Source organism: Bombyx mandarina, chromosome 01 (genome assembly GCF_030267445.1).
Source record: "Bombyx mandarina strain Sakado chromosome 01, ASM3026744v2".
NCBI lineage: Eukaryota > Metazoa > Arthropoda > Insecta > Lepidoptera > Bombycidae > Bombyx > Bombyx mandarina.
In genome coordinates, this window is record NC_143208.1 from 4,851,185 (window position 1) to 4,864,786 (window position 13,602).

The 13,602-nt window shown below is 32.2% G+C and overlaps 1 protein-coding gene across 1 annotated transcript in view; it reads right to left on the minus strand.

Annotated features, from left to right (window-relative positions):
- Window positions 1-3,112: 3,112 nt before the first annotated feature.
- RhoGAP68F (Rho GTPase activating protein at 68F) overlaps window positions 3,113-13,602 on the minus strand; it is a 29,474-nt gene continuing 18,984 nt past the window's right edge. Inside the window, exons 7-9 of the mRNA XM_028178004.2 lie at window positions 12,949-13,149; window positions 9,162-9,268; window positions 3,113-7,273 (exon numbers count right to left, since the gene is read on the minus strand). Of these exons, the coding sequence (XP_028033805.2) occupies window positions 7,103-7,273; window positions 9,162-9,268; window positions 12,949-13,149 (479 nt within the window). The 3' untranslated portion in view covers window positions 3,113-7,102. The remainder of the gene's footprint in view (window positions 7,274-9,161; window positions 9,269-12,948; window positions 13,150-13,602) is intronic.

Genomic DNA, 13,602 nt, shown 5'->3' on the forward strand with positions numbered 1-13,602 from the left:
ATTACCCTTTTGGAAACGCTACAGGATATAATGATCATCGCTATCCACATACTCGGTATGACAGACACCGTCGATGAAAACCCAGACACCCTCGATGTTGTAAAGGTCATCATGGATCTTTACTAGCAGCAATCAAAACAGGCCAGGATACTCGTCGAACTTATTGAAAAGTTCAACCTGCATCTTAATCTATAGCATCAGCCCGGTGAGATTCTCGCCGGATCTTCTCAATGGGTCGCGAATCCGATTCGGTGGTAGATGCACTCGCGAAACAGCTGCCCTTGAAATTTTAGGCCTCCTCTATTATTAGCCTTCTCCTCCAGGCTGAAGCATTGAATTCGCTCCATCCGTCCTAACCAGCCGTGACACTTCCATCCATAAAAAATCTATGCGATGGCACCATTTACCTTGATGATTTTGAAAGTAGATGTTTGGCGAGTGGCAACACTCGCTGTAGCTGTTTTAATAGCTAATATTTTCCCATTTCGCTTTGCTAGTTTGTTACCTACATGTTTGTTACTTGTCTACTGTCAATGACACCAGTCAATGACATCATAGGAAAATTTCTAATGTAGTTTGATTTGAAGTTTGAGTAACAATTTCACAAAAGATTTCAACTAACCACGGAAATTATTATACCGAATCACTATGTGCATCAATTGGTTATTTGAAAAAATTAAATGACGATTTTTTTGTAGATTATCAGTGAATTTACCTAGGTAATAAATACCTTAACCAATGAATTAAGCTTACAGTTACTGATAAAGTAGTATCACAGACCATACATATACCATCACAAAGCTGGAAGCCTTCAAAATAAATGTTAGTATATTTACGTACCTACCTATTTATTTTACTATAGTATATCAAATACTATATTATACAAACTATTTGTCCTTTCGGTTTGTTGTTCAATGAACAAACATTATAACTTACCAAACTGGAACTTTTAGAAAAAATATGAATGATTTTAAATGAATAAATGTAATCATCGAAAGTCTTTATTTACTAAACAGAGAACTTTGCTTTGTGTAATTTTAAATTTAGTTTAGTTCTTCTTCATTGTTCCTTCATTACTGAGGATCACAACAACACATATGTAAGTCTTTCCATGAAGATCAGTCTGCTGCAAGGTGGGTTGCCTGTTGGATGCTGACTCCAACTGTCCTCTTAATAGTCTCCGACCATCTTATTGTGGCCCTGCCTTTGGCTCGTTCCCCCCCACTTGATCAAGAATGAGAAGCTTTTCCAGGCGGTGCCTTTGAGACCATATTATATGTATGAAAAAGCTAAGTGTTCAATCTCTTAGTTCTCAAAAAATGTTGAGTCCTAAACTTAGCTCAGAGAGTCGGCTACCTGAATTGGCAGTGGACTGGACATATGGAACAAACGGGTTCATTAGTGGAGGCTGCAGACTGACAAACATAGCTTTGGACCTGTTTATTTTTGGGTCTTGGTCTTTACCTAAGCATCTATACTTCCACTTAAACTTCTTAATGGTTAACATCAGATTTCCAAGCAGTTATCATAAAGTTTATGGCATACTTCAATTTGTAACTTAAAGTTCGTCTTTCCATACGGATTGTATGAGCACAGAGGAAAAGAGTAGTGGATGTTTATTCATAATAATAAATCCGAATCTTATTTACTGAGCTTAATACACACAATCCATACATATATTCCATGCTATAAATATTACAGCCGTGAGGAGTGAACCTGACTTCTGCAGAAACAGGTTGTTGATTGACTGTTGTTACTGTTCAAGTTCAATCCTAAGTAAATGCGTTGTGTTATTGCTTACTAAGTTGTTTGAATTTATTACACCAAACATATTTTTCAGGTTATATAAAAATTTTTATTCTTTTTAGTTATTTGCTTAAGTTTGATTACTAAAAGACAATAAGAAAAGAATACAAATGTAAAACAATTTTCCTTACAATTTCAAATTTGAGACTTCAATGGTCTGTTTCAGTGCTAAATATGATTTAGAGTTGAAAATCCTAACCTGAATCATGGTTCTTTAAGTTGTTGATCATCAAGTTTTCATATAATCCATTGTTCTTTTTGTTATATTATTGTATCCAGAACTTTACCACTATTCTGCATTTTTATTGCATATTCAACTTAAAGTGTGTCTTTACTCTGAGGATTTGTTTTTTAATTTTAATTACTATTCAAGCACTGTAACTTAAACTGTGTCAAGGATAGCTTACTCTTTGCATTGCCCTTTTTTTCATATTGTTGCTAATTTATTTGCTATAATTTGTCCCTTCATCCATTTGAAATAACATTATAATTATAAATATTACACATTCAATGTTTAAAAAACTTCCTTCTTTGTTATCTGTGATTCAGGCACCAACCATTTTACATAGAACAATATTTTTTATTATATTTTTCTTAGAAAATCATTGCAATCACCAACATTTGTAGGTAGGTACAGTCTAATTAAAAATATATAGCTATACTTTACTCCTGAACATTTAATAAAAACTCAGACATCTTTTATTTTATTGTATCATTGCAAATCAATTTCTACCTGAGGTACGGTGCTTCAACTAACTTAGTAAGTCCGTGAGCATTATGCTTACCTATATGATTAGAAATTAGACATTTAATTTCAACGCCGGTTTGGTAAGCTAGAAAAAGCATCCCACACTTTGACTACATTTTGAAACTATCAGTAAATATTCAAATATATATACCTATCAAAATTGTATGTAGGTAATCTAAATGTTTGATTAGAATGAGCATTTCTATATTCTAATGGTACATTACGTAATATAATTTATAAATTCGGAATTTTTGTTAATCCATATACACTTTAGTTAATTATTGCTAGGTTTATCAATAATATAAATATTACTAAAATTCAAGATTTAACTTTAAGACAATATTTATCTGCTAAATATCATCTGGATTGTGAGTTGTTATGTTAAATTTATTTTTTCGTGGTAAATTTTTTGTATTTGGTTTATTATTGTATTGTATTAGTACAGCTTGTTGATTATTGTTTATTATCTTTTATAATTAGAGCTTATAATTATTATGTTAGTACAAATAAATTTTATAATAAGTAGGATTGATATTGTTATAAATAAAAACGCAACTATTATGACACATTCAACTAATATTTTTATTGAAGTTTTGAAGTTTTATATTATGTTAACAGTTGATATATTAACTTTAAAAGTTTTTACTCTAGATATGATAACTTACGCATTTAACAAGAAATATGAAATAATTTCAAGTACAGTGAAAAACACAACTATAAATTTCTTCTGATGAAATTACAACTGCTTTGGAAATTCATACAACTTTTCAACAAATTAACATCTTGCTGTTGTGACTATTAGTTACACTGTACTTCACTTGTAATGCTACAATTAAAATAACAAGTTGTTGATGATTATTATTACCACTTATTATGATGTTAAAATGTAAAACCCCCAAGACTGTAACTATCGCTTTTATAAAGCGAATATACGTATCGCTTTTAAAAAAATCACTATCTAATACATATTATTATATTTAACATCTATCCTTAACATTAACATCTACACACATTATCCCAATCATGTAATATGGGGGGAAAGAAATAGTTTAGAAGGTATGTATGGAATGTCGAAATTTAGATAAAAGAGATTCTGCGACTCATAAACATTTGAAAAAAAACAATGATTTAAAAGTAAATTAAAGGTACGGTTACAATAAATTGCCTAATTTAATATTATTAATATACATTTCATGACAGAACAAAACTAAACAATGAATTTGGATAATAATGACACAAACAGTGTTAATAATGTATGCATGAACTCTAAGATGGCACCAAAATAAATTTCACACACCGGTCATCATAATCAAACTAGTATATGTGATGTGATGTGATGACAAAGTTTACAATATTTCAATAATGTTTATCGGTTTTGTCCGATCTTGGCTTAAAATAGTAATTACAGTAATATAAATATGATCATAATATAAGATTGCCTGGGGTTATTAGCTATTAGCTTTTGACTGTTACAAATGCAAACTGTGTGTAATAAAATTATTGAAACTCAAAAAAGTAATTTAATAGGTACCTTGAATATCTCTGTTCCAACTTCTGTTAAAAACGTTACGAACTCAGTGATTTGATTAAGTTAAGGAAAGTCCTATTAAATACTATATAAAACCCTCATAAAATTTGTAAAAATAGTAATAGGTAGGTAGTTTTTTAAATACATAAATAGTCACGTTCTTATGTTACCTTTTAACAGTTGACATCTTGTTATTATATAAAAAAAAACAGAATTTTGGATATTAGGTATGTATCGCCGATGTGTGGCTCGGTAGCACTCTTGCCTGCTAGCTCGGGGGTCGTTGGTTCGATTCCCACTTCAGTCTAACGCTCGTATGAAGAACAAGATCGCTTACACCGTGTTTGTTTATTTATATATGAATCCACTGATAAGTATATAAGCATGTATATCGAGTCTCTGATTCACGTACCACAAGGAATAATCCTAATTTAGGGCTAGACGACTGTCAGATGCGTCCCCTATAATTTATTTATCTATTGATTCTAAATTAAATTATGGATTCACACTTTTACATTTGTGACGATCACAGAGATAAACAGGTGTAGTAATAAATTAATTTAGGTAATATCATAACAGTCTAACACACTATTGTTATTTTTAGTATTTACAGTTTAATCTCGAATTTACTAATTTAATTTTACAATTTTCGTTGGCACGAACGACATTTTTTTTTCTTGGCATAAAAAAGATAAAGTCGAGAAATTTTTAATATGCAATCACCTCTAGTACTTTTAATATTATTATTGATGTCAAGTTACTAATAATAATAATAATGACGATGAAGATGAAGAGAAAAACAATTCCAATATGCACTCTATAGAATCACTTTAAGAATAAGACTTCTTTAGGTATATATGTAAATCATAAAAAATTACATACAGTACACAGATTGACACACTTTAAAAATTACACCGGAATAGATAAATCGTTATTAAAACACCGCAAGTAAAGAATTATCAGTAAACTGTATGATAGCAGTTAAACGTGTTTTAATTAGCGGTCTTATCGCTTAAAGCGATTTATTCCAGGCAACCCTGTACGGAGAGGAACTATTAAACAGAAATTCCGGAAGAAAACGATTTTTGTATAGGTACTTAACAGAGCAGATGTCAACCATTTAGTAGAGATTTCAATAAAAATAATGAGATTAAACCGTAAAAATAGTTTCTCAAATTACGTATGTAGTGTTCGATGACAAATGTCGAACGTGTAGAAACAAATGAAAAATATGATAAACAATAATGCAGACTACTGTACAACATAAAAGAAAAAAAAACTAAACCTATTCTTTGTTATTTTTGGTATACATGAATGAATTAAATTCTAATTTCTACTACATTCATAACGATGCTAACTTATAGCTAATTTTCGATGAATATAAACTTGTCAAACGTCGAACACGGAATAGCCATGGTTATGTCAAATTGGCATTAAATTATAACACGACATAAAATTGAAATTCAGAATCAAAGGCGGAAGTCGTACACACGTATAGTTCCTGGAGTTTTAAGTATTTATAATGAGTAAATTTAGTTACTGAATTAAATTTGTTTATCGTTGACTAATTCCATATTCCAATAGGGAGTTGTGACATAATTTAAATTAATTTTCATTGTACAATGCGAAACACAATCCAATTAAAACTAAATAAACATCTACAGCCCGCGAAAATAATAATGGATCTTCGTTAATGAACATAATGGACGTACGACATAATGACAAGTGGATGGAATCACCAATAGGTCGGATCCAAATTTTTGTTTAGTAAAAAACATTTCAAAATCCCTGTGTCCCATTTCACTAATTACAATATTATCTCTTACCAGTAAGAAAATTATGTAGCAAATTTAAAAGTTTTTATCTCCAAATCAGTTATATAATCTACTAAGATTTATTATGAAAATAGAAACTTATATTAATTAATTACTTAAGAAAAGTAGACATTTACACAACAAAACGTAATCATATTTATGTAAAATTGTAAATAAATATCAATACACGATGCAAAGTAAACGTTCCAAGAAAAAAGTAATTAAAAAAAAACGGAAAGCAATATTAATAAACTAAATTAATAGGCCAAAATACATATTTTTTGTAGATACCATTACCGTTTCTGTAAATGAATATTTTATATTCAGGTCGCCATTTTTTTTTAAATGTAATTGCAGAAATGAGCGCTCTGTCATCCGGGTTTCATTCTCGAGAAAGTTTCTCTTAAATGTACATCGAAAATTAAAATGTTTTTATTGTATTAATTAAAAAATATGATAAATAAAGGCAGGTATTGCGCCACAAACGTGCTCCAATGAATTAGGTAAAATAAAATAATACAATTTTTTTCCTTAAACAGTACGGTTCTGGTCTAGATAAAAAAATTATTCGAGGGGTGAAAGCGACATTTCATTAAATACGCGAAATTTATCTTTATCAATTAAATTCATTTTAATTAAGTTTACACCATTCAAATAGCTTAAGTTATTTTTTTCATGCTTTTTTTCCAATTTTTAATCTTTAAATGGCTCTCCTGTAGTTTCAAAAACGTCTCTTAAACTAAATGGCCTTTCACCTCTCGATATGGTCCGATATGGCAAGCTGCATATTTTAGTTTGGAATCCAATTGTAAACGTGGGTACTTAATAATCGTATAAGGCTCATTGACGTGTCACGTGAGGATCGAATGCAAAAAGGGAATGTGTAAAACCAATATGAAATGTATTGGATTGTTTTTTTTTTTTAAATGCCTTAAGGAATTTTAGAGTAAATAAAAAGATTTCAAATATAAACATAAATGATCATTCATTCAGAAATTCGACTGGACACGTTTTGCAATCATTTCATTTACGTAGAATTTTATTTTTGCTTTCTATTTGTTAGATTCACATAATTTAATCACGGTTAGGAGGTCAATAAAAATTTTAGAATTTAAATGAAACAATATAGAAGAGAATCGAGAAAACAAAAACAAAAACAAAGTGTGTGTGTGTGTACGTATCTCGAAAGTATTAGGTCGGAAATATTTAGATGATGAAGATCGACTCTTGGTTCTCCAGGGTGAAGTCGGTGAAAGCGTTGATTGGCGCGATCGCTTGCAGGGACATTTGGCCGCTGGGAGGCCAGGCCAGGTTGGGACCGAACACCACGGCCAGGTTGCTGCAGGTCATCTTGTTCAGACAGCTTCGATCCTTTACCTGACGAACGCATATTCGGGTTATTCAAAACATACATGTTTAGCACAAGGTTTTATTTTTAAATATTATTATTTACCCTTTTTTTATTTATTCCTTAGATGGTTGGACGAGCTCACAACCCACCTGATGTTAAGTGATTACTGGAGCCCATAGACATCTACAACGTAAATGCGCCACCCAGCTTGAGATATAAGTTCTAAGGTCTCAGTATAGTTACAACGGCGTTAACCGAAACGCATTACAGCTTCACGGTAGAAACAGGCGGGGTGGTGGTACCTCCCTATGCGGACTCGTAAGAGGTCCTACCACCAGTAAAAACTCTAACAATTGTTATAATATTTTAAAACTAAAATAACTAAAACCTTAATATTAAAACTTAAATAACATTATTGATAGTCTTCCGTGACTACAAAAACTGTAAAGTATTTAAAACGTCATAAATAATATAATAAAAACATAAAAGGCGAGGTTAAATCGTAAAGGTATTTGTAAATACGTCAACGTCTCGCGAAAACCGAGAAAAATACTAACATAACTATAACAATAGGTTATAAAGTAATAAGTAGTTATAAAGGGTTACCCTTTGAGAGCGAATCGTCGATAGATCGACTCTCTATTAATGCGTGTAAAGTGCGGAGCGTCTATACCGACTATTTGCTCACATTGATTATAGGTATTAGTTAATGACCTGTACGAACGTTTATTAGCACGTGCATCTATAACGTAACCATTAAAAATTATTTTGCTCTAAATTTATCATTGTTTTTTTTTAAGATAAAGATTTTGAAAGCTACATCATTTCATAAATTCTTAAACAATTTATGCAAAATTAGTGAAAATAATATCAGGACTAAAAATATTAATTTGTCGTGTTTTTTTTTAAATAGGTGTAGTACATACTCGCTGTCTGTAATGCGACTGCCAAAGTCCTTCGATTAACAATAGTATGGAGCCTTAAACATGATAACGTGAATGCATGAAGGTAAACATGAAGATGGGATCTTAGTCTAATTAGCATACAAATAACAGCTATGTCGAGAAATAGGTTGGCTGGTTTTATCGATCCGTGCTATATTGTTCCTGTTGCAGGTATTAATCGTGAGCTTAGCGTTGAACTACTCAAGGATGCATATAATTAGAGTAGATAATTTTATCAAACTTTGGAGGGAAACAAAAATTAAAGGTGGTGTTCGAATTTAATCCCATTAATATTAGTTTCGCTAACAACAAACAACACGAGTGTATTTTGTATACATATTTCGTTTCTGTTTCTTGATAACAGATGGCACTACTAGTCTAACATTCGCAGTTTTTTTCGCTATTATATTGGAACTAGCGACTCGCCCCTGCTTCGCTTCGGAAACTGTAATTTATTATTGATTTCTCCACTATTCAATGGATGTTATTATGCATATAAACCTTCCTCTTCAATCATTCTATCTATTAAAAAAAACGCATCAAAATCCGTTGCGTAGTTTTAAAGATTTAAGCATACATAGGGAGGGATATAGGGACAGAGAAAGCAACTTTGATTTATACTATGTAGTGATTTGCAGTAATATATATAAAATGAAATGCTTAACGTCACTCTCGTAACTAATGTTAAAAAAACGTTATAAATATGGTAACGAAATAAAATTCCATCTAGTGTGCAAACGGAAATGTTAACAGTTAATTGCGAGTAAAGTAATAGCTTAACATTGATTGGTCGACTAGTGGACTCAATTACTTGAATGAAATCATGTTTTGTAGCGTAGAATAATTTATGACCAATAAATATAATTAGTACAGTGTGAAAGGGGCTTTCAGAAGCATTCTCGTGTACTCTTCGATTCGAAAAGTCTGTATATGTCACGTGACAAAATTCATCGATACATTACATACGTACCTTCCACAGAAACTGGAACAAGTATTTCAACAGCTTGTAGTTCTCAATCGGAAGTCTTTCCAGGATCAGTATCTTCACATTGCGCGGCTTCTCTGCGTTAGGCCACGCTGAAACACCACCAAACCCATATATCGTCGTTGTCAAACCAAAATCTGCTATGTGCACTTTTGGAGATTTTTACTTTTTGACCTTTTCGTATAGTTCATAGCCCTATCTACCGTATAAAAAAAACTGTCATGTGTCTATAGCTTTAATATTTATCTATAGCTTTCATTTGATATAGTTCTTAAAAATTCACATTCATATGAAATTTTATACGAAAATGTTTTTACTCGTAAATTCAAAATAGAGTTTTTGCACATAGCAGATTTTGGTTTGACAGCGACGATATCTAAGTGTGTCCGGGTGATTTACCTCTATAAGAGAGCACAATATCTTTCTAAAAGAAATAGAGATTCTAGAGAATATTTTACTTTAAATTTCTTTGAAGTGTAGAATTCCAATGAAATCATATTAGTGTAAAGTACCAACCAGACGAGATAAAAAATGTAAACAAAGTTTCAGGAGTAAAAAACATTTTTATTTAAATAAATTATTACAAAGTTCGAATTTTTTCATCTGTACTAGACAAAGATGATTCGTCGGAAGAGTCCGAGTCAGCTGTGTTTATGATAAAACTATCTATTGTATAATCAATCATGTTGACAATATTGCTATAAAAATTGTCCACGACTTTTATAACATGATCCACACTTTCGCCATTTATCAGCAGATACACGTTGGATCCATAATTAAAATCAACAACTAAGTACTCACAATAACAGCAAAAATAAAAATTAAAACTAACAAAAACGGAATAATAACAACAACAAACAAGTAAATACGGAAACGAAAAAATATGTATCACTTCGAACGCAATCCAAACAGGAATGAACTTGTTCACAAAATGGCGGACCAAATGTTGACAACTGCGGTACTCAGTGCTTTCCTGTACCACGAAACACACAACGACAGCTGTTGTCGACCAACTGACGCCATAACTGCGCGTACGAGTGATAAGGACAGAGATAATAATCCCTCGCTATCGCAATGTAACTCAGTAACGGTCCGCTTGTTTACGTTTATTATCTCGTCTGATTGGCCAAGTTTAGTTTACAGTTGTTTTTTAATGCATAATAAAAATTAACAAATTAAAATCAAACATTTAGACTTGCACCAAATATTGTTACAAGGAAAATTTTGCGTAACAAACAATATTCATTGTATTATTTTTTACTAATATAATTAATATATATTTATTTGATTTTAATAAGATTTGAAAAAACCTAAAAAATATCGCATTGAAAAAGATTTTATCGTTTGAAACACGCACTCTCTCCATGTGACAATTTGTCACCGTCAATCTTGCGAGGTATTTGATATTTTAAACTCCAAATGGCGATTCGGGCATGTCACATAACTCTTTTTTATGGCCAATAACGTAATCAAAAATGTAGTAAAAGCTCCTTATTCGCACTTCATTCATTTGCATTTTCACTATTCGCGGATTAAAAAAATGCTACCCAATTTTTAACTTCGCGGCTAAAGCTTTCTTTATTTGCGGGTACATACACATTGATAAAAGCATTCCAATATGTGGGAAATCCAAACCAATAAATACCCTTTGTGAACGCGCTTTTCCGTATAACGTATATCCCGTCAATATAGTAGAGCTTTTACTCTACTGTATCTTGAGTTTATTTATTATCATTTTATTATTTATGCCATGCTCAAACTTTACCTAACTGTTAAGTGTTAGAAAAAAAGAGATTAAGCCTTAATAATATATATTTTTAGTATTGAAGGATTACTGGTGGCCCGGAGGCTTTTCCAGTTTCACCAGGACAGAATTTTAATTATACCAGAGACCATAAAGTATGACCAAGCTGTTTAAGATCGGGACTAGACCTAGGTCAGTGTACAGACCTAATGAAGTCAAAAACGCTTTTCGGCTACGGTTTCGTGACTCAAACATTCCGACCCGGTGCTTAGTCTTGTTGAAAAAGCCAGTCATGGACACCGTCTCAAGAATCTGACGTTGATACATTCAGGGTAGTGGTTTGAAAACTTTTTAGGAAAATATGACTATCCCACCTTGATAGCTAAAGGTACGATTCAACAGGTGACGGCAAACTGCATTACTATCTTAATTTGAGTGACGCGGGACAGGTCGTGACTCATTTTGTCATGTAGTCATGAAGATACCACACCCGCACAATGCCCGTAGCATGTGAGTTGGAAATTATTAAGAGTTTAACAGAAGAAGAAAGGAGAATTTAATTTAGTTTTTTTATAAAATAATTCAGGTGTCTTGTTAGTTTCAAAGAGCCTTCGAATCTATTGAAGTAAATAAAATGGCAGTTTAGGTCTTCTGCTTTAGTATTATAAACACAATAAATAATCATCGTAGGTCTTGCAATAAACCTTGCAGCATTTGACACAATAGAAACAACGTTACGTAATAACAGATTCTGTGGCCGTCGGCGGGGTACACTTGTGTACGAAAACAACAGAAGCCCGACGATAGCTTTCGCGGTAGCCTGCGGAAATGCACTTCAAAACAATTTCAAACAATTCTACTGAAGGCGGATAATCCGTACATTATTCTCTACTTATTAATTGAGAAGTTTCCGTAGGAATATCTGCATAAACTAGGTCACGCTGCTTATTAAAATGCTACTCAATAGTAATAACTTTCGCATCGGTTTTTTTTTCTTCTTCTTTGACCTCCTTTTGCGTTGTTTTGTTTTGATTTTACGACCGTATTCATTATATAAATTATCGGATATGTATCATGTGCGTGTCATAAATGCAGCAAATCCTGCTTTTATAATATATAACAATAATTTGTAAATGTTCCAAATGCTTTTAATAATTAAATTTATTTTTCTGAATAGAATATTTTTGCATTCGGGCCTAATTTCTGTGGTTTCTTTCGTTCACTGTTGATATCTTCGCTTTAATGCAAATAATACATGGACGATTATCATTCTGTCACAGAGGACGTTTCGTTATACTTATCAGGTACAGAAATATTCAACAGCAGAATTTGTCTTCATCCAACCACTTTGTACAATATTATCATCATAGTATTTCGGTTCTCTTTTTCACGCCACTCCATTTCAATATCACAAGAATATTTAAGAAACAGAGACAGGCCCCGAACTCATATTTAATATTATTTTAATTTTAATTGTAACAATATTTAAGGCTTGCGCGTCGTCCAGAAAAGGAACAGAATGATTTGAATACCTTTGCGTCGTTAATTAAGTGTTTTTTTAATTTACAATAGATTGGGGGGAATCGGGACGCTTTTGAATTTCAACACAAATTTTCAGCGGTTTTTTTAAGGGTAATACCAATAAAGGTTTAAATTTTCATATACAATACATAGTTGATTGGAAAATATACACAAAATCTTAAAAAACTAGCTTGACGTGATTCACCTTGACTTTAGGGTGAATCGGCTCACGTATGGGGATAATAGAGTTTTTCGATAGGGGTGGCACTGTTTAGTTGTTATGTAGGTACTTACCTTTAGGGAATTAACTTTTCAATGTCTTTAATCAGTTACAAAACTCCGATGCCTAATTTAAATTATTAAAAATTTTCAAACACTAAATAAAAGTTATTTTCAATTCAACAAATTTAAATCTCACAAAAGCCAATTCTACCCTTAGTCCCTATTCCCCCCAATATAAGTATGATACTTAAAGTCACACAATTCGAGTTGAGTGTTAATACTTACATTGAAATTTGAGGATTTCCTCGTACAGGTCGTAGGTCAACACGGGCTCCTCGAGATCACGCAGGAAGGTCTTGAGTAGAACGGCCGCGATATGGGGGTCATCGCGAAACGAGATTGGCTCGCCTTGGTTGCAGCTATTCTGTAGCTGCTTAACTGTCACCATGTTCGCAGACCGTCTGAAAATGCCCTCGGTCTCCAGGGCTGTGTAAAATACGTTTCGATTGTTTATTTTAATCTAGAATGTTTCGATGCTTACTGCGAGTTTTTTAACGTTCTCGATAGCGTAAAAGTTAACTCCAGTTTGTATGGAGTTGGAACGTTTGCCTGCGTTTTCCGCTAGGGGCGCTGTTCCAATTGCAAACAAATTTGAGTTAACTTTTACGCTATCGAGAACGTTAAAAACTCGCAATAAGCACACAGGAGTAAAACAAAAATGTAAGCGTCAACTATGTAGTAAATAATATCTTGGCCGTAAAATCATGAATTATTTCTATGCGCCTATTTATAATACTAAATTCGCTTATTAACTCTTGTACTTAATCCGTTCATATCGTGTACATATTATATAATGCAAGATCATTCAAATACATTTTAATGTAACATTTTTTTCTTTTATCTGGTTAATTTATTTAGGTAGGTATATACTGAGTAATA